The 27,282-nt window shown below is 43.2% G+C and overlaps 1 protein-coding gene and 1 pseudogene across 1 annotated transcript in view; one reads left to right on the forward strand and one right to left on the reverse strand.

Annotated features, from left to right (window-relative positions):
• LOC148501730 (uncharacterized) overlaps window positions 1-27,282 on the forward strand; it is an 89,655-nt gene that overhangs the window by 3,478 nt on the left and 58,895 nt on the right. The window contains exons 3-7 of the mRNA XM_088450030.1: window positions 14,442-14,615; window positions 15,354-15,474; window positions 15,594-15,691; window positions 15,841-16,096; window positions 26,110-26,850. Of these exons, the coding sequence (XP_088306156.1) occupies window positions 14,442-14,615; window positions 15,354-15,474; window positions 15,594-15,691; window positions 15,841-16,096; window positions 26,110-26,850 (1,390 nt within the window). The remainder of the gene's footprint in view (window positions 1-14,441; window positions 14,616-15,353; window positions 15,475-15,593; window positions 15,692-15,840; window positions 16,097-26,109; window positions 26,851-27,282) is intronic.
• Window positions 1,257-12,722, reverse strand: LOC148501731 (zinc finger protein 862-like; annotated as a pseudogene).

Below are 27,282 nucleotides of genomic sequence, written 5' to 3' on the forward strand. Positions count from 1 at the left end.
ATATCTATAATATAACAGGGACATGACTGGGGGGTTGAGTGGACCTGGGAGTGTCACTGTGACATCACTTATATCTATAGTAATATTACAGAGACATGACTGGGGAGGTGAGGGGGTCTGGGAGTTCACTGTGACATCACTTATATCTATAGTAGTAATACAGAGATATGACTGGGGAGGTGAGAGGGTCTGGGAGTGTCACTGTTACATCACTTATATCTATAGTAATAATACAGGGACATGACTGGGGAGGTGAGGGGGTCTGGGAGTGTCACAGTGATATCACTTATATCTATAGTAATAATACAGGGACATGACTGGGGAGGTGAGGGGGTCTGGGAGTTTACTGTGACATCACTTATATAGTGTTCACTCTAGGATTTTTTTAGGGCAGGGTGCAGACTACCGAGGAGGGCACATTTTTCAGTCGGGAGGGCACATTTTTCAGTCTGGAGGGCACTTTTTAAATGACAAAGGTAACGTTTTGTACATAATGCTTAAACAGAAAGTGTTGACATACCAAATTTTATACAAAGACACCCGGATGCTTATTCTTTCAATCCTTCTGTTTTTAATGCTCACTGATTTTAAAGCACACATGTTTTTGAAAGTGAAGACTTGCATACAATAATAAAAGGATATAATTTAGAGATTTAAATTACCAATGTAGTTTTACTTACTGTACCACTAACAATTTTCTTCAAAATAAAGCAATAGCACCATCTCCATGTAGTTTGTGCTGCTCATCTAATGTCCTACAGTATGTTGCAGCATGGGATCTGTAGTGCAGAGGAAGTGATAGCTGTCTATCACAGAAGGGTCCAACTCTTTATCCAGGGTCAGCTGGATGTGTCCGTGTCACTGGCATTATTTCCCTTGTAGGGGCAATGCAAAAGCTGAAAAAGAGAATCATACATTAACTCAATGCATATTACCAGAGTCCTTTTGTACTCGATTCACAGTTCCTCAAAGCACAGCTTATTCTTTTGAGAAGATCATGATCTTTTTTGTTCATAATTCTTTCACATAAAATGAAGGTGTTGTTTGAAGAATCAAAAAGTAAGTGCAAAAAGGACTCTGATAACATGATTTCAGGACATATTTAGGCCCATACATCCTCCATCTAGCAATTTCCCCCCACTTTTTGTCTCAATACTCACCAGTGTAAACATGAAAATGGCAGTCTCCACAGGCTGGGCTCCTTGTAGCTTGGGTGGGTCAGGTCAGATGCACTGTGTTCGCTTTTAGCAGGAAATCTAGATTTCAGGCGTTTCTGGTGATATAGTGTGGTGGGTGGCCAGCGTTGACTGGGTAGAAGAAAAGATTCTTCTTTTTTTTTTCATCCAGTGCCTCACAGCCTCTCTCAAGTTTACCTTGCCATTCAGCTTTATGGCTAATAAACTGTTCACATTTTCCACCTTGAGACGATTTCTGTGTTCAGTTAAGATCAACTTCACTTGTGAAAAAGTCCTTTCTATTTCTGCAGTTGAGAGTGGAAGAACACAGCCAATTCCAACAAGATTCTGGATGTGAGGAAATGCTACTCCAACTGTGTCTTCAGATTTTTCCAAAGTATTGTACAGGTTGACCATGGATAATCTTTCATCATCAGAATTGTCGTCTTCATTTTCCAGGAACACAGACTTAAAATCTTCCCATTCTGATAATAAAAGGTCTTCATCCAAGTGATAAAATTCTGCAAGCTGTGCCATCTCAGCCACACCATAAAAACCAACACCTTCTCCAGTATTAAGATGTCTCATATCTAAGACACTTAACAAATTAAGTGTAGAAACATTCTGCATCCTCTCAGAAATATTTTCAACCAAGAGATCTATGAAACTTCTTGCATGCTCCTCAAAATTACAGTTTGGTGCCGATATAGGAGCCGCAATTCCAATTTTTCTTGCATTATTTTCAAGGTTCCGACAAAACTGACCCTCAGGCTTCCGTTTTAAATTTTTTAAAGCAGCAAGTGTAGTGGAAACATTGCTATGTATGGTAGCTAGATCGACATCTCGTCTTTCAAAAATCAACACAAGTTTAGAAAGTAGGCTCAGGACGTCACACAGGAAATGAATAAGTTGAAAAAAAAGAAAATGTTTTAAATGTTTCAGAAGTCCTTCTGCATTTGACCATTCAAAACCGTTGCAGTCTTTGACTGTCCACTTACAACCGCATTTTCTAAATCCACAATGATAGATTGATAATTAATTCGTATTGAATTAATTGCATTTTCATGTGATAGCCATCTTGTGTGGCTCGCCTTTTTTATTTTGGTACCTTTGCATTTACTAAATACTTTTTGTATTTCAGCCAAGCTACTGCTTCTAACAGAGCTGTATTTGTAATATTTGTAAATGCTGGTTAATACCTCGTCCATTTTGACAAATGGTTCCAAAGACTCAAAGGTATTCTTAGTTGCAAGAGCTAAACGGTGGTTATGACAATGGATTGAAATAACCTTATCATTTTTGGTCTTTATTCCGGCAGCTACACCATCACGTTTACCAACCATTGAACTGGCGCCATCACTTCCAAATCCAACTAATTTCTCATACCCTCCACATTCTTCTACAGTCTGTGAAAGAGCATTGAAAATAGTTTCAGATTTTCCATCTGGAATTTCAGTATCGCAAATAAAGGACACTGTAACTTCTCCGTCTTTAATATATTTTGCAGCAGTAGCCAAGTGCTTTCTGTTGCTGACGTCTGTGGTTTCATCAATCATTATTGAATAGGATGGACTCTTCTGAAAAGACAGCATAACTTGCTGTTTTTGAACACTGGCCATTGAGTTAACAAATTCATTAACTGTTTGGTAGCTTGTGTATAATGCATTTTTAGCTTTTTTAAGGGGAGCTAAAACAGGAGATTTTAACTCTTCAATGCAAAATTCAATAAATGGTTTAAAAATAGTTGTATGTGGTATATTATGTTCAATAAGAAACTCCAGACACTTCATAGCATATTCAACAGCTTTAAATTCTTCAGACTCTGGTCTATTTTTTCGGTTCTGTGAGGCTTCTGCACTTAAAGGGATCATTTCTGTTTGCATTGCCACTTTATGCATTTCAGAAACAGAGTGCCCCTTGATTTTGTCAAGCCTTACTGTGCACATACCATTATTCATCCATGGAGATTTATTGTATTTGTTATCATTACTTAGGTGTTTGGAGCACAGTTGGCAGATTAAACTCTCTCTGTCACCAATTTTTTTTACAAAGAAGCCATGGGAATGTTTTTTTCTATTTTTTTTGGTATCCAACTTTATGTTTTTTTTTGTTTTTTTTTGAGAAGTGCTGTCCACAAGGTCATTTATTGTGTCTGTGTCATCACTAAAAGAGCACCGTTCTTCTAATAGCTCAACCAAAGAGTCGTTCTCTAAATTCTGTACACAGTTGGCCAATAAAACTGTGGATTGAGAAGGCACATCTGGATCTATATTATCCTCATTTTCATTGATTTCACATGAAATCAATATGGGATCATTCAGATTGATATTTGTGTTTACTGTGGTCAATGAATTTGATGTGGAAATGATTTCATCATCTGCGTTTGCAGAGGTGCTGGGTACAGGATCTGGCTCTGCTGCATTTGTTTTCTGCAGTTAATATATATATTAATGATGATTACTTATTTTCTGATTTCAGCATGAAATCATTTACAGAGCTTTTAAAATATAGTAAGTTTAGTAGTGTCGAAAATCTGTGTTCTTACCTTTATTCCTGAAAACATATCACTTATTTTCAAACATTTCCGTCCTATTTCATTGGTTTTTTTTTGATGTTCCTTAAGTTTTTTCTTTTAACAGTAGGCATGTTTTCTACTGTAAAGGAGATGGGGAAGAGAGTTTTAGGATACACCCTGACCGCTAACCCTGAGAACAACTGACCACTGACACAGTACACGCCTGGTACTCACCTTAGACGAGTTGAGGAGACTGCATGGAGCCCAGCTGTGGAGAAAAGTAGTTGGAGCCAGGAGCCGCTGCTTTGGATCTTATGGTGTGAAGCCCGAGGAGCGCCAGGAGGTCAGAGATGCAAGGGCGGAAGTGCCAGTTCAATTGGTTGGTAAACGTGATGGTGTACAGGTGAGAATAGGAGTTGCGCCTTGTGTAGAATAAAAAATAAAACAGCTCAACACACCCTGAGCCCTAACCCTGAGAACAACTGACCACTGACACAGTACACGCCTGGTACTCACCTTAGACGAGTTGAGGAGACTGCGTGGAGCCCAGCTGTGGAGAGAAGTAGTTGGAGCCAGGAGCCGCTGCTTTGGATCTTATGGTGTGAAGCCCGAGGAGCGCCAGGAGGTCAGAGATGCAAGGGCGGAAGTGCCAGTTCAATTGGTTGGTAAACGTGATGGTGTACAGGTGAGAATAGGAGTTGCGCCTAGTGTAGAATAAAAAATAAAACAGCTCAACACACCCTGAGCCCTAACCCTGAGAACAACTGACCACTGACACAGTACACGCCTGGTACTCACCTTAGACGAGTTGAGGAGACTGCGTGGAGCCCAACTGTGGAGAGAAGTAGTTGGAGCCAGGAGCCGCTGCTTTGGATCTTATGGTGTGAAGCCCGAGGAGCGCCAGGAGGTCAGAGATGCAAGGGCGGAAGTGCCAGTTCAATTGGTTGGTAAACGTGATGGTGTACAGGTGAGAATAGGAGTTGCGCCTAGTGTAGAATAAAAAATAAAACAGCTCAACACACCCTGAGCCCTAACCCTGAGAACAACTGACCACTGACACAGTACACGCCTGGTACTCACCTTAGACGAGTTGAGGAGACTGCGTGGAGCCCAACTGTGGAGAGAAGTAGTTGGAGCCAGGAGCCGCTGCTTTGGATCTTATGGTGTGAAGTCCGAGGAGCGCCAGGAGGTCAGAGATGCAAGGGCGGAAGTACCAGTTCAATTGGTTGGTAAACGTGATGGTGTACAGGTGAGAATAGGAGTTGCGCCTAGTGTAGAATAAAAAATAAAACAGCTCAACATACCCTGAGCCCTAACCCTGAGAACAACTGACACAGTACACGCCTGGTACTCACCTTAGACGAGTTGAGGAGACTGCGTGGAGCCCAACTGTGGAGAGAAGTAGTTGGAGCCAGGAGCCGCTGCTTTGGATCTTATGGTGTGAAGCCCGAGGAGCGCCAGGAGGTCAGAGATGCAAGGGCGGAAGTGCCAGTTCAATTGGTTGGTAAACGTGATGGTGTACAGGTGAGAATAGGAGTTGCGCCTAGTGTAGAATAAAAAATAAAACAGCTCAACACACCCTGAGCCCTAACCCTGAGAACAACTGACACAGTACACGCCTGGTACTCACCTTAGACGAGTTGAGGAGACTGCGTGGAGCCCAGCTGTGGAGAGAAGTAGTTGGAGCCAGGAGCCGCTGCTTTGGATCTTATGGTGTGAAGCCCGAGGAGCGCCAGGAGGTCAGAGATGCAAGGGCGGAAGTGCCAGTTCAATTGGTTGGTAAACGTGATGGTGTACAGGTGAGAATAGGAGTTGCGCCTAGTGTAGAATAAAAAATAAAACAGCTCAACACACCCTGAGCCCTAACCCTGAGAACAACTGACCACTGACACAGTACACGCCTGGTACTCACCTTAGACGAGTTGAGGAGACTGCGTGGAGCCCAACTGTGGAGAGAAGTAGTTGGAGCCAGGAGCCGCTGCTTTGGATCTTATGGTGTGAAGCCCGAGGAGCGCCAGGAGGTCAGAGATGCAAGGGCGGAAGTGCCAGTTCAATTGGTTGGTAAACGTGATGGTGTACAGGTGAGAATAGGAGTTGCGCCTAGTGTAGAATAAAAAATAAAACAGCTCAACACACCCTGAGCCCTAACCCTGAGAACAACTGACACAGTACACGCCTGGTACTCACCTTAGACGAGTTGAGGAGACTGCGTGGAGCCCAACTGTGGAGAGAAGTAGTTGGAGCCAGGAGCCGCTGCTTTGGATCTTATGGTGTGAAGCCCGAGGAGCGCCAGGAGGTCAGAGATGCAAGGGCGGAAGTGCCAGTTCAATTGGTTGGTAAACGTGATGGTGTACAGGTGAGAATAGGAGTTGCGCCTAGTGTAGAATAAAAAATAAAACAGCTCAACACACCCTGAGCCCTAACCCTGAGAACAACTGACACAGTACACGCCTGGTACTCACCTTAGACGAGTTGAGGAGACTGCGTGGAGCCCAGCTGTGGAGAGAAGTAGTTGGAGCCAGGAGCCGCTGCTTTGGATCTTATGGTGTGAAGCCCGAGGAGCGCCAGGAGGTCAGAGATGCAAGGGCGGAAGTGCCAGTTCAATTGGTTGGTAAACGTGATGGTGTACAGGTGAGAATAGGAGTTGCGCCTAGTGTAGAATAAAAAATAAAACAGCTCAACACACCCTGAGCCCTAACCCTGAGAACAACTGACCACTGACACAGTACACGCCTGGTACTCACCTTAGACGAGTTGAGGAGACTGCGTGGAGCCCAACTGTGGAGAGAAGTAGTTGGAGCCAGGAGCCGCTGCTTTGGATCTTATGGTGTGAAGCCCGAGGAGCGCCAGGAGGTCAGAGATGCAAGGGCGGAAGTGCCAGTTCAATTGGTTGGTAAACGTGATGGTGTACAGGTGAGAATAGGAGTTGCGCCTAGTGTAGAATAAAAAATAAAACAGCTCAACACACCCTGAGCCCTAACCCTGAGAACAACTGACCACTGACACAGTACACGCCTGGTACTCACCTTAGACGAGTTGAGGAGACTGCGTGGAGCCCAACTGTGGAGAGAAGTAGTTGGAACCAGGAGCCGCTGCTTTGGATCTTATGGTGTGAAGTCCGAGGAGCGCCAGGAGGTCAGAGATGCAAGGGCGGAAGTACCAGTTCAATTGGTTGGTAAACGTGATGGTGTACAGGTGAGAATAGGAGTTGCGCCTAGTGTAGAATAAAAAATAAAACAGCTCAACATACCCTGAGCCCTAACCCTGAGAACAACTGACACAGTACACGCCTGGTACTCACCTTAGACGAGTTGAGGAGACTGCGTGGAGCCCAACTGTGGAGAGAAGTAGTTGGAGCCAGGAGCCGCTGCTTTGGATCTTATGGTGTGAAGCCCGAGGAGCGCCAGGAGGTCAGAGATGCAAGGGCGGAAGTGCCAGTTCAATTGGTTGGTAAACGTGATGGTGTACAGGTGAGAATAGGAGTTGCGCCTAGTGTAGAATAAAAAATAAAACAGCTCAACACACCCTGAGCCCTAACCCTGAGAACAACTGACACAGTACACGCCTGGTACTCACCTTAGACGAGTTGAGGAGACTGCGTGGAGCCCAGCTGTGGAGAGAAGTAGTTGGAGCCAGGAGCCGCTGCTTTGGATCTTATGGTGTGAAGCCCGAGGAGCGCCAGGAGGTCAGAGATGCAAGGGCGGAAGTGCCAGTTCAATTGGTTGGTAAACGTGATGGTGTACAGGTGAGAATAGGAGTTGCGCCTAGTGTAGAATAAAAAATAAAACAGCTCAACACACCCTGAGCCCTAACCCTGAGAACAACTGACCACTGACACAGTACACGCCTGGTACTCACCTTAGACGAGTTGAGGAGACTGCGTGGAGCCCAACTGTGGAGAGAAGTAGTTGGAGCCAGGAGCCGCTGCTTTGGATCTTATGGTGTGAAGCCCGAGGAGCGCCAGGAGGTCAGAGATGCAAGGGCGGAAGTGCCAGTTCAATTGGTTGGTAAACGTGATGGTGTACAGGTGAGAATAGGAGTTGCGCCTAGTGTAGAATAAAAAATAAAACAGCTCAACACACCCTGAGCCCTAACCCTGAGAACAACTGACCACTGACACAGTACACGCCTGGTACTCACCTTAGACGAGTTGAGGAGACTGCGTGGAGCCCAACTGTGGAGAGAAGTAGTTGGAGCCAGGAGCCGCTGCTTTGGATCTTATGGTGTGAAGTCCGAGGAGCGCCAGGAGGTCAGAGATGCAAGGGCGGAAGTACCAGTTCAATTGGTTGGTAAACGTGATGGTGTACAGGTGAGAATAGGAGTTGCGCCTAGTGTAGAATAAAAAATAAAACAGCTCAACATACCCTGAGCCCTAACCCTGAGAACAACTGACACAGTACACGCCTGGTACTCACCTTAGACGAGTTGAGGAGACTGCGTGGAGCCCAACTGTGGAGAGAAGTAGTTGGAGCCAGGAGCCGCTGCTTTGGATCTTATGGTGTGAAGCCCGAGGAGCGCCAGGAGGTCAGAGATGCAAGGGCGGAAGTGCCAGTTCAATTGGTTGGTAAACGTGATGGTGTACAGGTGAGAATAGGAGTTGCGCCTAGTGTAGAATAAAAAATAAAACAGCTCAACACACCCTGAGCCCTAACCCTGAGAACAACTGACACAGTACACGCCTGGTACTCACCTTAGACGAGTTGAGGAGACTGCGTGGAGCCCAGCTGTGGAGAGAAGTAGTTGGAGCCAGGAGCCGCTGCTTTGGATCTTATGGTGTGAAGCCCGAGGAGCGCCAGGAGGTCAGAGATGCAAGGGCGGAAGTGCCAGTTCAATTGGTTGGTAAACGTGATGGTGTACAGGTGAGAATAGGAGTTGCGCCTTGTGTAGAATAAAAAATAAAACAGCTCAACACACCCTGAGCCCTAACCCTGAGAACAACTGACCACTGACACAGTACACGCCTGGTACTCACCTTAGACGAGTTGAGGAGACTGCGTGGAGCCCAGCTGTGGAGAGAAGTAGTTGGAGCCAGGAGCCGCTGCTTTGGATCTTATGGTGTGAAGCCCGAGGAGCGCCAGGAGGTCAGAGATGCAAGGGCGGAAGTGCCAGTTCAATTGGTTGGTAAACGTGATGGTGTACAGGTGAGAATAGGAGTTGCGCCTTGTGTAGAATAAAAAATAAAACAGCTCAACACACCCTGAGCCCTAACCCTGAGAACAACTGACCACTGACACAGTACACGCCTGGTACTCACCTTAGACGAGTTGAGGAGACTGCGTGGAGCCCAGCTGTGGAGAGAAGTAGTTGGAGCCAGGAGCCGCTGCTTTGGATCTTATGGTGTGAAGCCCGAGGAGCGCCAGGAGGTCAGATGTAATTCTCACATTCAGAAACTTGTATGCAGAAACGCCTGCGTACTTTTGCTCTCAACAGGATTATGTGAAAGGATTGTTTCACAATTAACAATTTTAAAAATGTTTCCTACAAAAATTAAAAAAAATAAGGATTAATTTTAAAATAAACAAATGAGAATTTATTTTGTCTGATTAAAAGAGGATTATGGCCAGGTGTTCCAATTATAACATACAGAAGTTTTGAACATAATCATTATTGGCCCACAATTCATAAATCATTCATGACTAAACAAGGTGCCAAAAAAAAGAAGAGAAATTTATAAAACTAGTTTTGTCATAATTTTTCATGCTGTCTTGACTTAACAGTTGATCAAATCATTAATAGCATGATGTATCGATCATCAAATTATTTGGCGAGCATGGATGATGTAATGGTTAACATTACATATTCATTCACTGCACAGTTTTGGAATATTGGCCCTAATGTCTGGAGTTTATATAAACTGGCACTACGGTTTGGCCTCCAGCAAACCAGAAATTTAGGGCCTGATTCAGACCCACTCGCGAGCGCTGAACACTCGCAAGCAGGTCGATGTTGGCCCAGTGCGCATGCCCGAGCCCCGAATAGCAGCAGGCAAACCATCAATCCTGGTCTAGTACCGAAGGGGGCATGCTGTCGATGTTGAGTGACACCACGCCCCCTTTGGTGGGCGTGCCTGCCCAGACGGAGGCGTTCCCATGTGAACGCCTACCGTCTGGGGCCGGGCCCACTGACATCACAAGTGATGACAGTGGGAGTGCTTTTCGGCTCTGTTTGAGCCGACAGCACTCTAGGGCTTGCGGCAACGAGACCCTACCACAAGGGTCTCGTCGCAAGCCCAATGGTCGCGATGGTCTTGACCATTGTGACCATCTTCCTGGCCGCTCGCTATAGCTGTGGGTGGTCACCCACAGCTATACGAACGGCCAGGAAGCCGCTCTAAAAATCAAGATGGAAGGCCCTGATTCAGAGCGAGCGTTCTGTCATAGCGTCCGGCTCTGAATCAGGGCCCTAGTTTGCTCTTGACAAAAGTTAACCCTAGGGGGTAAATTTACTAAAGTGAGAGTATTTAGAAGTGAGTTTTAGAACTGATGTTGCCCATAGCAACCAAAAATAAAAATGTAATTATACAAAATTAAATATAAGAAGGCTCAAGGCACATTTTAAAAATTAGGGGGGACAAGGCACATACTAAAGATAAGGGGGCACAAGGCACATAATTAAAGCAAGGAGGCAGAAGGCACATATTTAAAACAATGGGCACGATTCAATTCAGCGCGATGTAAATAGCGCCGGGAGATAGCTCCTGAAGTTATTCAATTCATCACGCTGTTAGGTCGGGGAAGGCTCGTTATCGCGCCTTAAACAGGGTGTTTAGGCGCGATAACGGGCATTCCCCAACCTAACTTCCCGGCATGAGGCTGTTTTCCAGGCGCGAAGGACAGAAAACAGCCTCGCGCCGGGACTTTTGTCGGATTTCTTCTCTCATCCCCGGAGGGATGAGAGAAGAAATCATTAGTCGGACTTGTCAGCGCGGGGTATTGAATAGCTCCGGGAGCTCACTCCCAGAGCTATTTACATTGCGCTGAATAGAATCGAGCCCAAGGAGGCATAAAGCACATATTAAAAATAAGGGGGGACAACTTGTCCCCCCTTATTTTTAGTGTGTGCCTTGTCCCCCCATATTTTTAATATGTGCCTTGTGAGAAGGCACATATTAAAAATAAGGGGGCACAAGGCACATATTTAAAACAAGGAGGCACAAGGCACATAATTGAAACAAGGAGGCACAAGGCACATATTTGCAACAAGGAGGCACAAGGCACATAATTGAAACAAGGAGGCACAAGGCACATAATTGAAACAAGGAGGCACAAGGCACATATTTGCAACAAGGAGGCACAAGGCACATATTTGAAACAAGGAGGCACAAGGCACATATTAAAGATAAGGAGGCACAAGGTACATATTTGAAACAAGGAGGCACAAGGCACATATTAAAGATAAGGAGGCACAAGGTACATACTAAAGATAAGGAGGCACAAAGCACATATTAAAAATAAGGGGGAATAACTTGTCCCCCCTAATTTTTAATAAGTGCCATGTCACCCCTTATTTTTAATATGTGCCTTGTGCCCCCTTATCTATAGTGTGTGCCTTGTCCCCCCTTATTTTTAGTGTGTGCCTTGTCCCCCCATATTTTTAATATGTGCCTTGTGAGAAGGCACATATTAAAAATAAGGGGGGACAAGTCACATATTAAAAATAAGGAGGCACAAGGCACATATTTAAAACAAGGAGGCACAAGGCACATAATTGAAACAAGGAGGCACAAGGCACATATTTGCAACAAGGAGGCACAAGGCACATATTTGCAACAAGGAGGCACAAGGCACATATTTGCAACAAGGAGGCACAAGGCACATATTTGCAACAAGGAGGCACAAGGCACATATTTGAAACAAGGAGGCACAAGGCACATATTAAAGATAAGGAGGCACAAGGTACATATTTGAAACAAGGAGGCACAAGGCACATATTAAAGATAAGGAGGCACAAGGTACATACTAAAGATAAGGAGGCACAAAGCACATATTAAAAATAAGGGGGAATAACTTGTCCCCCCTAATTTTTAATAAGTGCCAGGTCACCACTTATTTTTAATATGTGCCTTGTGCCCCCTTATCTATAGTGTGTGCCTTGTGCCTCCTTATGTTTAATGTGTGCCTTGTCCCCACTTATTTTTAATATGTGCCACGTCATAAGGCACATATTAAAAATAAGGGAGGACAAGGCACATATTAAAAATTAGGGGGCACAAGGCAAATATTAAAAATAAGGAGGCACAAATTAAACATAAGGAGGCACAGGGCACATATAAAAAATAAGGGGAGACAACTTGTCCCCCCTTATTTTTAATAAGTGCCATGTCACCCCTTATTTTTAATATGTGCCTTGTGCCTCCCTATTTTTAATATGTGCCTTGTGCCCCCTTATTTTTAATATGTGCCTTGTCCTCCCTTATTTTTAATATGTGCCACGTCATAAGGCACATATTAAAAATAAGGGAGGACAAGGCACATATTAAAAATAAGTGGGGACAAGGCACATATTAAACATAAGGAGGCACAAGGCACATACTAAAGATAAGGGGGGACAACTTGTCCCCCCTTATTTTTAATAAGTGCCATGTCACCCCTTATTTTAAATATGTGCCTTGTCCCCCCCTTATCTTTAGTGTGTGCTTTGTGCCTCCTTATGTTTAATATGTGCCTTGTGCCTCCTTATTTTTAATATTTGCCTTGACCTCCCTTATTTTTAATATGTGCCACGTCATAAGGCACATATTAAAAATAAGTAGGGACAAGGCACATATTAAACATAAGGAGGCACAAGGCACATATTAAAAATAAGGGGGGACAAGGCACATATTAAAAATATGGGGGGGCAAGGCCCATATTAAACATAAGGGGGCACAAGGAGCATATTAAAGATAAGGGGGCACCGGGCACTTTATATAGTAAACCTAGTGCTCATGGCAGCACTAAATTTTAAGGTATACCTACATAACTTAGTATTAACCCCTGGATAAAAGTGCCTGGTCCGTTGAGTGAAGCAGCAGCTTTAGCTGAACTGCTCATGCCGCTGCGGAGCTGATCCGAGAATGGCCACCAAAAGGGTGAGGTCTCCTTTAATAATTTCAATAAGACAGGAGGGCTGGGCTTGCTTCGGCGGGAGAGGCAAACCCAGCCCTCCTGTCTCTCCCCAGATACTACAGCGTCCAATCAGCGACGCACCATGCGCACGGGGAGCGAGCGGCAGCCAGCGATAGCTGACAGCTATGTGAGCTGTGACAGCTCAGCAGCCTGTCAGCGCGGCGCGGCGGGGCGCGGCAAACAAGGTAAGAGAACAGCAGGGCAGCAGGGCGCTGGGGAGCGATAAAAGGGGCAGGGCGCTTTTGCCTATTAAAAAAAGGGGCGGGGCGCGGCGCCCCGCGATACAAGCCTAGCGTGTACGCTACTTATATCTATAGTAATAATACAGGGTCATGACTGGGGAGGTGAGGGGATTTGGGAGTGTCACAGTGACATCACATATCTATAGTAAAAATACAGGGACATGACTGGGGAGGTGAGGGGATCTGGGGGTGTCACAGTGACATCACTTATATCTATAGTAATAATACAGGGACATGACTGGGGAGGTGAGGGGATTTGGGAGTGTCACAGTGATATCACTTATATCTATAGTAATAATACAGGGACATGACTGGGGAGGTGAGGGGATCTGGGAGTGTCACAGTGACATCACTTATATCTATAGTAATAATACAGGGACATGACTGGGGAGGTGAGGGGATCTGAGAGTGTCACAGTGACATCACTTATATCTATAGTAATAATACAGGGACATGACTGGGGAGGTGAGGGGATCTGAGAGTGTCACAGTGACATCACTTATATCTATAGTAATAATACAGGGACATGACTGGGGAGGTGAGGGGATTTGGGAGTGTCACAGTGATATCACTTATATCTATAGTAAAAATACAGGGACATGACTGTGGAGGTGAGGGGATCTGGGAGTGTCACAGTGACATCCCTAATATCTATAGTAATAATACAGGGACATGACTGGGGAGGTGAGGGGATCTGAGAGTGTCACAGTGACATCACTTACAGGTTGAGTCTCCCATATCCAAAATGCTCGGGACCAGGGGTATTTTGGATATCGGATTATTCCGTATTTTGGAATATTTGCATACTATAATGAAATATCTTGGGTATAGGACCCAAAACTAAACACAGAATGCATTTATGTTCTATATACACCTTATACACACAGCCTGCAGGTCATTTTATACAATATTTTTTATAATTTTGAGCATCAAAAAAAGTTTGTGTACATACATGAAATTCATTTATGTTTCATATACACCTTATACACCCAGCCTGAAGGTTATTGTATACTGTATTTTAATGAATTTGTGCTTTAAAACAAGTTTGTGTACATTGAACCATCAGAAAGCAAAGGTTTCACATTCTCAGTCATACTAAAAATATTCCGTAATTCGGAATATTCCGTATTTCGGAATATTTGGATATGGGAGACTCAACCTGTATATCTATAGTAATAATACAGGGACATGACTGGGGAGGTGAGAGGGTCTGGGAGTGTCACAGTGACATCACTTATATCTATAGTAATAACACAGGGACATGACTGGGGAGGCATCGGGGACCTAGGAGTGTCACAGTGACATCACTTATATCTATAGTAATAATACAGGGACATGACTGCGGAGGTGAGAGGATCTCAGAGTGTAAGTACTGATATTGTGTGCATCCCCTAATACACAGAATTACACAGTAGTGAGGAAGACATCTGGTGAGTGTGAGACACCCAGCAGCCATCCCCATGTGACCCAAAGCTTCATCACGGTGCCTCCACCTCACTCACTGATACACGAGAGATACAATGACCAGAAGATCCTGGAACTCGCCAACAAGATCATTCAGCTGCTGACTGGAGAGGTGACTGCTGGGAATGGGACATTATACGTAACTCCAGGGGATGTGTCTGGGTAATGACTGGAGAGGTGACTGCTGGGAATGGGACATTATACAGTAACACCAGGGGATGTGTCTGGGTGATGACTGGAGAGGTGACTGCTGGGAATGGGACATTATACAATAACACCAGGGGATGTGTCTGGGTGATGACTGGAGAGGTGAGTGCTGGGAATGGGACATTATACAGTAACACCAGGGGATGTGTCTGGGTGATGACTGGAGAGGTGACTGCTGGGAATGGGACATTATACAGTAACACCAGGGGATGTGTCCGGGTGATGACTGGAGAGGTGACTGCTGGGAATGAGACATTATACAGTAACACCTTGGGATGTGTCTGGGTGATGACTGGAGAGGTGACTGCTGGGAAGGGGACATTATACAGTAACACCAGGGGATGTGTCTGGGTGATGACTGGAGGAGTGACTGCTGGGAATGGGACATTATACAGTAACACCAGGGGATGTGTCTGGGTGATGACTGGAGAGGTGACTGCTGGGAATGGGACATTATACAGTAACACCAGGGGATGTGTCTGGGTGATGACTGGAGAGGTGACTGCTGGGAATGGGACATTATACATTAACACCAGGGGATGTGTCTGGGTGATGACTGGAGAGGTGACTGTTGGGAATAGGACATTATACAGTAACACCAGGGGATGTGTCTGGGTGATGACTGTATCATAGTGTGTGTCAGGTTCCTATAAGGTGTCAGGATGTCACTGTCTATGTCTCCATGCAGGAGGAGTATATAGAGGAACACAGGGGTCTGTACAAGGACGTGATGATAGAGAATCACCGGCCCCTCACATCACTGGGTAAGTGGAGATTGTCATTTATTGTACAGGGGAGAGCAGGTATGGGGGCCCTCTATATACACACATCACCTGATAATCACATATATACAATGTACTCAGTCACTATGTGTCTCCTACAGATGGTTCCGGTAACAGAAATACCCCAGAGAGATGTCCACATCCTCATTATTCACAGGGGTGTACAGAGGAGAATCACAGGATCCCACATGAGCATCAGGTAGATGTGATTTAGGGTCTCCCAATATACCAAAGTGACTTTATATGATCTATAGAGAATCTGTGTGTCTTATACACTGATATTATACTCTGTAATCTTAAGTAATGGCATCAGACATTATGCAATTTTTTATTTTCTGAATTAATTAGGGTGAAGATCTGATTACTATTAAGATAATTAATATAGAGGGAGAAGAAGAGACGTATGTGACTGATATGAAGGCAGAAGATATAGAGGGAGAAGAAGAGACGTATGTGACTGATATAAAGGAAGAAGATATAGAGGGAGAAGAAGAGGCGTATGTGACTAATATAAAGGAAGAAGATACAGAGGGAGAAGAAGAGACGTTTGTGAGAGGTGATCAGCAGATTAAGGAGGAGGAAATTCGTACAGTTATCAGCACAGGTAAGTAATAAACACTTATTACAGAAAATAGTCACATATTGTCCTTGCTCAGTTACTAAAGAAATCTCTTATTCTACACCCTCCTCTGTCACTACAAACTAATGAGGAAAATGTTTGTGCCCAGTGGGGGAGTCAGGAGCCATCAATCACTATTATACTCCTGCTCTTCCCCTCACATCATGTCATTGTGTGTTACCAGCCCAGAGATCTGACCAGTCTCCTCCCCACACTCTCTGGTGTATCTCATACATCAGGAGCCATCAGCCCCTAATACTCCTGCTCTCCCCCTCACATCATGTCACTGTGTGTTACCATCCCAGAGATCTGACCAGTCTCCTCCCCACACTCTCTGGTGTATCTCATACATCAGGAGCCATCAGCCCCTATTATACTCCTGCTCTCCCCCTCACATCATGTCACTGTGTGTTACCAGCCCAGAGATCTGACCAGTCTCCTCCCCACACTCTCTGGTGTATCTCATACATCAGGAGCCATCAGTCCCTATTATACTCCTACTCTCCTCCTCACATCATGTCACTGTGTGTTACCAACCCAGAGGTCTGACCAGTCTCCTCCCCACACTCTCTGGTGTATCTCATACATCAGGAGCCATCAGCCCCTATTATACTCCTGCTCTCCTCCTCACATCATGTCACTGTGTGTTACCAGCCCAAAGATCTGACCAGTCTCCTCCCCACATTCTCTGGTGTATCTCATACATCAGGAGCCATCAGTCCCTATTATACTTCTGCTCTCCCCCTCACATCATGTCACTGTGTGTTACCAGCCCAGAGATCTGACCAGTCTCCTCCCCACACTCTCTGGTGTATCTCATACATCAGGAGCCATCAGCCCCTATTATACTCCTGCTCTCCTCCTCACATCATGTCACTGTGTGTTACCAGCCCAAAGATCTGACCAGTCTCCTCCCCACATTCTCTGGTGTATCTCATACATCAGGAGCCATCAGTCCCTATTATACTTCTGCTCTCCCCCTCACATCATGTCACTGTGTGTTACCAGCCCAGAGATCTGACCAGTCTCCTCCCCACATTCTCTGGTGTAGCTCATACATCAGGAGCCATCAGCCCCTATTATACTCCTGCTCTCCTCCTCACATCATGTCTCTGTGTGTTACCAGCCCAGAGATCTGACCAGTCTCCTCCCCACACTCTCTGGTGTATCTCATACATCAGGAGCCATCAGCCCCTATTATACTCCTGCTCTCCCCCTCACATCATGTCACTGTGTGTTAAAAGCCCAGAGATCTGACCAGTCTCCTCCCCACACTCTCTGGTGTATCTCATACATCAGGAGCCATCAGCCCCTATTATACTCCTGCTCTCCCCCTCACATCATGTCACTGTGTGTTACCAGCCCAGAGATCTGACCAGTCTCCTCCCCACACTCTCTGGTGTATCTCATACATCAGGAGCCATCAGCCCCTATTATACTCCTGCTCTCCCCCTCACATCATGTCACTGTGTGTTACCAGCCCAGAGATCTGACCAGTCTCCTCCCCACACTCTCTGGTGTATCTCATACATCAGGAGCCATCAGCCCCTATTATACTCCTGCTCTCCTCCTCACATCATGTCACTGTGTGTTACCAGCCCAAAGATCTGACCAGTCTCCTCCCCACATTCTCTGGTGTATCTCATACATCAGGAGCCATCAGTCCCTATTATACTTCTGCTCTCCCCCTCATATCATGTCACTGTGTGTTACCAGCCCAGAGATCTGACCAGTCTCCTCCCCACATTCTCTGGTGTATCTCATACATCAGGAGCCATCAGCCCCTATTATACTCCTGCTCTCCTCCTCACATCATGTCTCTGTGTGTTACCAGCCCAGAGATCTGACCAGCCTCCTCCCCACACTATCTGGTGTATCTCATACATCAGGAGCCATCAGCCCCTATTATACTCCTGCTCTCCTCCTCACATCATGTCTCTGTGTGTTACCAGCCCAGAGATCTGACCAGTCTCCTCCCCACACTCTCTGGTGTATCTCATACATCAGGAGCCATCAGCCCCTATTATACTCCTGCTCTCCCCCTCACATCATGTCACTGTGTGTTACCAGCCCAGAGATCTGACCAGTCTCCTCCCCACACTCTCTGGTGTATCTCATACATCAGGAGCAATCAGCCCCTATTATACTCCTGCTCTCCCCCTAACATCATGTCACTGTGTTACAAACCCAAATATGCTGTTTAGTAAACATCACAACACACACGTCACACAAACTCCACCTTCACACACACACAGAGCTATGACCACACAACTGTCATTGAGCAATGGCTTCCTCCAGTCCCTATGCTCTGTAGTGTTATGCTTTGATTGCTGAACTGTCTTAGTTTCCTGCTCTGCCCTTCTGATTTCTTCCACTTTCTGCTGTTGCCCATCTGTGCCCTGTGCCATTCCCCTACCCTGCCTTGCTTCCACCCCTTTCTGTGCTCTACACCATTCAAAAAAAAAAAAACACACAAAGGGAGCGCTATACTAATGAGGAAGAATGGCGTGGGTGTCAACAAGGATGAATAAAAACTGCTGATTTTTTAATATAAGGCGCCTCAAAGATTGCTGCTACCAATGGAGGAGCTGACCCTCTAAAATAGAGACGAACAAGGCACAGAGGAGGAGCGCTACCTCTAGAGGACAACCTGAACACTGGTGTAAGCAATTGTTGGAAAAATCATAGTGAACCACTACTTAATAAAAGCAATTTATTACACATAGGAAAACACTAAAAAAGGTTAGATACGATCATAAAAAGAAACACAATAAATGTAAAGTAGCATAAATAAAATTAGAAATGCATGTAATACAATGGTGACATACACTTGAATTGAGATCACTTGCACATGATAATAAAAGTATCAACCCTGTTAAACCTCTATGTCAGATCTCTGTAGAAGAAACATCGTAGCCAAATCACACCATAGTATCCAATATAATAGGCAGTTCTTGTGTAACATATATTGGGGGTGAAAAACGGAATCACCTCACTTAGAGCAACTGGTTCATGAACTTCAGGATACTAGATAGAAATAATGGTCTGTACTGGCCAGAAAAAAAGAGGATAAAAACAGGTTAATGTCATTAAGCACAGAAAGACCTCTCTGTTACTGAGTAATTTGTATTCTGTTACGATGAATACATAAGCCCAAATGCTATTGACGGAGTCTCCTCTTGAAAGGAGATTAACTCCTAATACAGAAGCTCCAATAAACTGGACACAGTCTGAATGATGCCGTGATGAATGGGAGCCGCACGAGGAAGAATTGTAACAACCCGTGTAGAAATAATCACATTCGTGAATGGAGAGCTAATTAATCCCAAAGGTAAGGTGTGTGTGGTACCTTTTTGCTCCGGTAACCGGTTAAATGGGGATGGTCCAAACCGAGTGCACTCGTGGACAAGATGTGCAGACCCCTAGAACTTCCGACTGATAGGTGGTAGAGGGGTTCTCTCCAGCCCGAGCCGGCACAGGTTAGCAGTGAGCGGTGTTCCCGATACCTCAGAGCGCTTCGGTCTGAAGCTCTGCAGCGTATCCCGGCAAAACGACTGTGTACTGTGGTAGACGGATCTGAGTTTGAGAGGTCTCAGCTGTGCAGGCAGGAAACCAAGGGGCAGGCTTGACGAGTTTCTCGGCTGTTGCCATTTCCTCAAAAGCTGTCTCCCCATTAGGCAGGACCAGTGCTTAAATTCCTCCGATGTCCAATTAGAAAGGGTTATACACACCTGTACCCACTATTCCAAATCCGTGGGATTTAATTGTAACTGGTGTGTTTCAGCCTCTAATGTGGCTAGTGTAATTCAAAACATAAGACTTAACACTTAATATTAAATACCACAATTGATTATAAATAAAAATATATAATATATGTAATAGACAATACAATCTTTAGCATGAAAGTCTATTGCATACCGAATATAAATAAAGATAATAAATATAAAATAAAAAATGAGACCAATATAGAATGTAAACACATGGAATAATTGGGATTCCGTAGTCACAGTGTACCACTAAACAATGAAAGATCTCATCTTGTATAATATCAATAGTTAACACAGAGAAAGAATATATAGTATATAATAACCAAAACAAAAAGAATCAAAGATACCAGAAACAGATAATGGGATATGCAAACATCACCTAAAATAAATATAAATTTAGTGTGTATGTGAAACACATGCATAACTTATTTCATCATAATATAGTGATAATAGAGAACATAATAAATATTAAAGCTTGGGGTGATAACCCTCTTATAGTTTTTGTTATTTTTTATTATTTTTATTTTTCATTTTTTCATTTTTTAATAATTTAGTCTTTATCTTATATTAATAATATTGTCTATCCGATTACCATAATTTATAGTATCATTTGATTTTTATTAGTTTATTTTTATAATTATAGTTTAGTGGTAGTACGTATTCAATCTCTTATAAAAGTATCCCAGATAAACATACATCCCTAGATCAATCCCCTAATATAACTACATGAAGAATGTATGTAGCTAATGTGTCAAGATAAAATAGTGAATTAGATCATATGGATATAGAAAACATGGATGGAGATTTCCCCCCCCCCCCCATTTTTCCCCCCATTCCAACAAGTGTTTGGATCTTCCGCTCAATTAGATTAGATTACAGTTCCCTGTAGGTAGTCATTAGTGTAGGTCGGTTTGTTCCACCAGTTTTCTCCTTTTTTATATATTTTCCATGTCCATTCTTTTTGAAGTCTCACTCCATTACTAAAAATAATATTTAATTTATATGAGGTTTGTTCCATTAAGTTCTCCATCCATGTTTTCTATATCCATATGATCTAATTCACTATTTTATCTTGACCCACTAGCTACATACATTCTGCATGTAGTTATATTAGGGGATTGATCTAGGGATGTATGTGTTTATCTAGGATACTTTTATAAGAGATTGAATACGTACTACCACTAAACTATAATTAATTATAAAAATAAACTAATAAAAATCTAATGATACTATAAATTATGGTAATGGGATAGACAATATCATTAATATAAGATAAAGACTAAATTATGAAAACATGAAAAATAAAATAATAAATAATAAAAAATAACAAAAACTATTAAGAGGGTTATCACCCCAAGCTTTAATATTTATTATGTTCTCTATTATCACTATATTATGATGAATTAAGTTATGCATGTGTTTCACATACACACTAAATTTATATTTATGTTTATTTTAGGCGATGTTTGCATATCCCATTATCTGTTTCTGGTATCTTTGATTCTTTTTGTTTTGGTTATTATATACTATATATTCTTTCCCTGTGTTAACTATTGATATTATACAAGATGAGATCTTTCATTGTTTATTGGTACACTGTAACTACGGAATCCCAATTATTCCATGTGTTATCATTCTATATTGGTCTCATTTTTTATTTTATATTTATTATCTTTATTTATATTCGGTATGCAATAGACTTTCATGCTAAAGATTGTATTGTCTATTACATATATTATATATTTTTATTTATATTTAATTGCGGTATTTAATATTAAGTGTTAAGTCTTATATTTTGAATTACACTAGCCAAATTAGAGGCTGAAACACACCAGTTACAATTAAATCCCATGGATTTGGAATAGTGGGTACAGGTGTGTATAACCCTTTCTAATTGGACATCGGAGGAATTTAAGCACTGGTCCTGCCTAATGGGGAGACAGCTTTTGAGGAAACGGCAACAGCCGAGAAACGCGTCAAGCCTGCCCCTTGGTTTCCTGCCTGCACAGCTGAGACCTCTCAAACTCACCTCCGTCTACCACAGTACACAGTAAGTTTGCCGTGATACGCTGCAGAGCTTCAGACCGAAGCGCTCTGAGGTATCGGGAACACCGCTCACTGCTAACCTGTGCCGGCTCGGGCTGGAGAGAACCCGTCTACCACATCAGTCGGAAGTTCTAGGGCTCTGCACATCTTGTCCACGAGTGCACTCGGTTTGGACCATCCCCATTTAACCGGTTACCGGAGCAAAAAGGTACCACACACACCTTACCTTTGGGATTAATTAGATCTCCATTCACGAATGTGATTATTTATACACGGGTTGTTACAATTCTTCCCAGTGCGGCTCCCATTCATCACGGCATCATTCAGACTGTGTCCAGTTTATTGGAGCTTCTGTATTAGGAGTTAATCTCCTTTCAAGACTAGACTCCGTCAATAGCATTTGGGCTTATGTATTCATCGTAATAGAATACAAATGACTCAGTAACAGAGAGGTCTTTCTGTGCTTAATGACATTAACCTGTTTTTATCCTCTTTTTTTTTTTTTTTTTTTTTTACTGGCCAGTACAGACCATTATTTCTATCTAGTATCCTGAAGTTCATGAACCAGTTGCTCTAAGTGAGGTGATTCCATTTTTCACCCCCAATATATGTTACACAAGAACTGCCTATTATATTGGATACTATGGTGTGATTTGGCTACGATGTTTCTTCTACAGAGATCTGACATAGAGGTATAACAGGGTTGATACATTTATTATCATGTGCAAGTGATCTCAATTCGCCTGTATGTCACCATTGTATTACATGCATTTCTAATTTTATTTATGCTCCTTTACATTTATTGTGTTTGTTTTTTATGATCATATCTAACCTCTTTTAGTGTTTTCCTATGTGTAATAAATTGTTTTTATTAAGTAGTGGTTCACTATGATTTTTCCAACAATTGCTTACACCAGTGTTCAGTTTGTCCTCTAGAGGTAGCGCTCCTCCTCTGTGCCTTGCTCTGCACCATTCCCCTACCTTGTCCTGCTGCCTCCCCCGCTCTGTGCTCTGCGCCATTCCCCTACTCTGTCCTGCTGCCTCCCTCGCTCTTTGCCCTGCTTCATTCCCCTACCCTGTCCTGCTGCCTTCTGTGCTCTGCGCCATTCCCCTACCCTGTCCTGCTGCCTCCCCTGCTCTGTGCTCTGCACCATTCCCCTACCTTGTCCTGCTGCCTTCCCCGCTCTGTGCTCTGTGCCATTCCCCTACTCTGTCCTGCTGCCTCCCTCGCTCTTTACCCTGCTTCATTCCCCTACCCTGTCCTGCTGCCTTCTGTGCTCTGCGCCATTCCCCTACTCTGTCCTGCTGCCTCCCTCGCTCTTTGCCCTGCTTCATTCCCCTACCCTGTCCTGCTGCCTCCCCCGCTCTTTGCCCTGCACTATTCCCCTACCCTATCCTGCCTCTCCCCGCTCTGTACCCTGCTCCATTCCCCTACCCTGTTCTGCTGCCTCCCCTGCTCTGTGTCCTGCACCATTCCCGTACCCTGTACTTATGCCTCCCCTGCTCTGTGCCCTGCACCATTCCCCTACCCTGTCCTGCTGCCTCCCCCACTCTGTGCCCTGCACCATTCCCCTACACTGTCCTGCTGCCTCCCCCGCTCTGTGCCCTGCGCCATTCCCCTACCCTGTCCTGCTGCCTCCTAGTCACAGTTTGTACCTGCAAATTGAAAAACGAAACATCTTCATTTATAATAATTACACAGTGGTGTAGTGGTTAGTATTGCTATTTCTTCACACTGAAGTCATAAGTTCGATTTTAAACTTAGGTATTATTTGTGTTGAGTTTGTATGTGTTTCCTCCAACCTTCCAAAAATCATAGTGGTAGGTTGATTGGCTTCTGACACAATTTAACCCTAGTGTGTATATGTGGTAGGGAATATAGCTTGTAAGCTCCACTGGGGCATGGCCTGATGTGTATGACTACATATTTTTTATTAAGTGCTTCTCAGTATGTCTGTGCTATATAACGTGCTTCTCAGCGTGTCTGTGCTATATAAAGCTCTTCTCAGTATGTCTGTGCTATATAAAGTGCTTCTCAGTATGTCTGTGCTATATAAAGTGCTTCTCAGTGTTTCTGTGTTATATAAAGTGCTTTTCAGTATGTCTGTGCTATATAAAGTGCTTCTCAGTATGTCTGTGCTATATAAAGTGCTTCTCAGTGTGTCTGTGCTATATAAAGTGCTTCTCAGTGTGTCTGTGCTATATAAAGTGCTTCTCAGTATGTCTGTGCTATATAAAGTGCTTTTAAGTATGTCTGTGCTATATAAAGTGCTTCTCAGTGTGTCTGTGCTATACTAAGTGCTTCTCAGTATGTCTGTGCTATATAAAGTGCTTCTCAGTGTGTCTGTGCTATATTAAGTGCTTCTCAGTGTGTCTGTGCTATATAAAGTGCTTCTCAGTGTGTCTGTGCTATATAAAGTGCTTCTCAGTGTGTCTGTGCTATATAAAGTGCTTTTAAGTATGTCTGTGCTATATAAAGTGCTTCTCAGTGTGTCTGTGCTATACTAAGTGCTTCTCAGTATGTCTGTGCTATATAAAGTGCTTCTCAGTGTGTCTGTGCTATATTAAGTGCTTCTCAGTATGTCTGTGCTATATAAAGTGATTCTTAGTGTGTTGGTGCTATATAAAGTGCTTCTCATTGTGTTTATGCTATATAAAGCTCTTCTCAGTATGTCTGTGCTATATAAAGTGCTTCTCAGTATGGCTGTGATATATATAGTGCTTCTCAGTATGTCTGTGCTATATAAAGTGCTTCTCAGTGTGTCTGTGCTATATAAAGTGCTTCTCAGTGTGTCTGTGCTGTATAAAGTGCTTCTCAGTATGTCTGCTATATAAAGTGCTTCTCAGTATGTCTGTGCTATATAAAGTGCTTCTCAGTGTGTCTGTGCTGTATAAAGTGCTTCTCAGTATGTCTGCTATATAAAGTGCTTCTCAGTGTGTCTGTGCTATATAAAGTGCTTCTCAGTATGTCTGTGCTATATAAAGTGCTTCTCAGTGTGTCTGTGCTATATAAAGTGCTGCTCAGTATGTCTGTGCTATATAAACTGCTTCTTAATGTGTCTGCTATATAAGTGCTTCTCAGTATCTCTGTGCTATCTAAAGTTCTTCTCAGTATGTCTGTGCTATATAAAGTGCTTCTCAGTTTGTCTGTGCTATATAATGTGCTTCTCAGTATGTCTGTGCTATATAAAGTGCTTCTCAGTGTGTCTGTGCTATATAAAGTGCTTCTCAGTATGTCTGTGCTATATAAAGTGCTTCTCAGTGTGTCTGTGCTATATTAAGTGCTTCTCAGTATGTCTGTGCTATATAAAGTGATTCTTAGTGTGTTGGTGCTATATAAAGTGCTTCTCATTGTGTTTATGCTATATAAAGCTCTTCTCAGTATGTCTGTGCTATATAAAGTGCTTCTCAGTATGGCTGTGATATATATAGTGCTTCTCAGTATGTCTGTGCTATATAAAGTGCTTCTCAGTGTGTCTGTGCTATATAAAGTGCTTCTCAGTGTGTCTGTGCTATATAAAGTGCTTCTCAGTGTGTCTGTGCTGTATAAAGTGCTTCTCAGTATGTCTGCTATATAAAGTGCTTCTCAGTATGTCTGTGCTATATAAAGTGCTTCTCAGTGTGTCTGTGCTGTATAAAGTGCTTCTCAGTATGTCTGCTATATAAAGTGCTTCTCAGTGTGTCTGTGCTATATAAAGTGCTTCTCAGTATGTCTGTGCTATATAAAGTGCTTCTCAGTGTGTCTGTGCTATATAAAGTGCTGCTCAGTATGTCTGTGCTATATAAACTGCTTCTTAATGTGTCTGCTATATAAGTGCTTCTCAGTATCTCTGTGCTATCTAAAGTTCTTCTCAGTATGTCTGTGCTATATAAAGTGCTTCTCAGTTTGTCTGTGCTATATAATGTGCTTCTCAGTATGTCTGTGCTATATAAAGTGCTTCTCAGTGTGTCTGTGCTATATAAAGTGCTTCTTAATGAGTCTGCTATATAAAGTGCTTCTCAGTATCTCTGCTATCTAAAGTTCTTCTCAGTATGTCTGTGCTATATAAAGTGCTTCTCAGTATGTCTGTGCTATATAAAGTTCTTCTCAGTATGTCTGTGCTATCTAAAGTTCTTCTCAGTATGTCTGTGCTATATAAAGTGCTGTGAATAATAATAATAATACAGTTATTTTATTTCCATCAGATGGACGCACAAGCAGGAATGACTTGGATGGAGATCTCATCTTGTCTACAGATATTAAAATAGAAGATAACATCACAGAGGAATCTCCAGGAGATAATCCTGTTATGCTAAATATATATCCAGTACCTCACAGTGCAGCTATATCATCTGACCCCTCTAATTCTGAGCAATGTTCTCCTGATACCCCAATTTTTGTTACACATAATGCAGCTTATACACCAGTTAAAATTTTTCCCTGTTCTGTGTGTGGGAAATGTTTTACACAGAAATCAGCTTTTATTATACATCAGAGAAGTCACACAGGTGAAAAACCATTTCCATGTTCTGAGTGTGGGAAATGTTTTACTCACAAATCACATCTTGTTACACATCAGAGAACTCACACAGGTGAGAAACCATATCCATGTTCTCAGTGTGGGAAATATTTTACACGAAAATCATCTCTTGTTACACATCAGAGAAGTCACACAGGTGAGAAGCCATTTCCATGCTCTGAGTGTGGAAAATGTTTTACACGGAAATCACAACTTGTAACGCATCAGAGAAGTCACACAGGTGAGAAACCATTTCCATGTTCTGAGTGTGGGAAATATTTTACACGGAAATCAGATCTTGTTACACACAAGAGACAACACACAGGGGAGAAACCATTTATATGCTTTGAGTGTGGAAATTGTTTTACACATAAATCAAACCTTGTTAGACATCAGATGTCACACAAGAAAAAAAGCATTTCTATGAGCTGATACAAAACAGGGTTGTAACAACACTCCAGTCACTCAATATTTTAACATTTTAAATGATCCATCGGCAGATAATTGGGATGTGTGTCATTAATATAAAAATAGGAGGGATGTACATAGCTAGGGAAATCTAAAGAACAATAGATAATGTAGAGCGTGATAAAGATGCATTAAGCAAATGTATAGTTTTTAATATGAAGACTTCCTGGTGATAGATTTCGACATCTTTGCCGTGAGGAGGATTCCTGGATGTTCTAACTGAATTTGCTCCACCCAGATGGTTTAAACTAATCAGTGAAACTCATCACTATCACATGATATCTCTGTCCAGATAGACAATAGCCCCTTCACCTATTCCTACCGACCACCTAGATATTTGTTATACTCCACTATGTGACTCCACTTACGTAATTTTCTACCTTTTTGTTTA

The sequence above is a fragment of the Taudactylus pleione genome, unplaced genomic scaffold, assembly GCF_031769625.1.
Source record: "Taudactylus pleione unplaced genomic scaffold, aTauple2 ptg000504l, whole genome shotgun sequence".
Taxonomy (NCBI): Eukaryota; Metazoa; Chordata; class Amphibia; order Anura; family Myobatrachidae; genus Taudactylus; species Taudactylus pleione.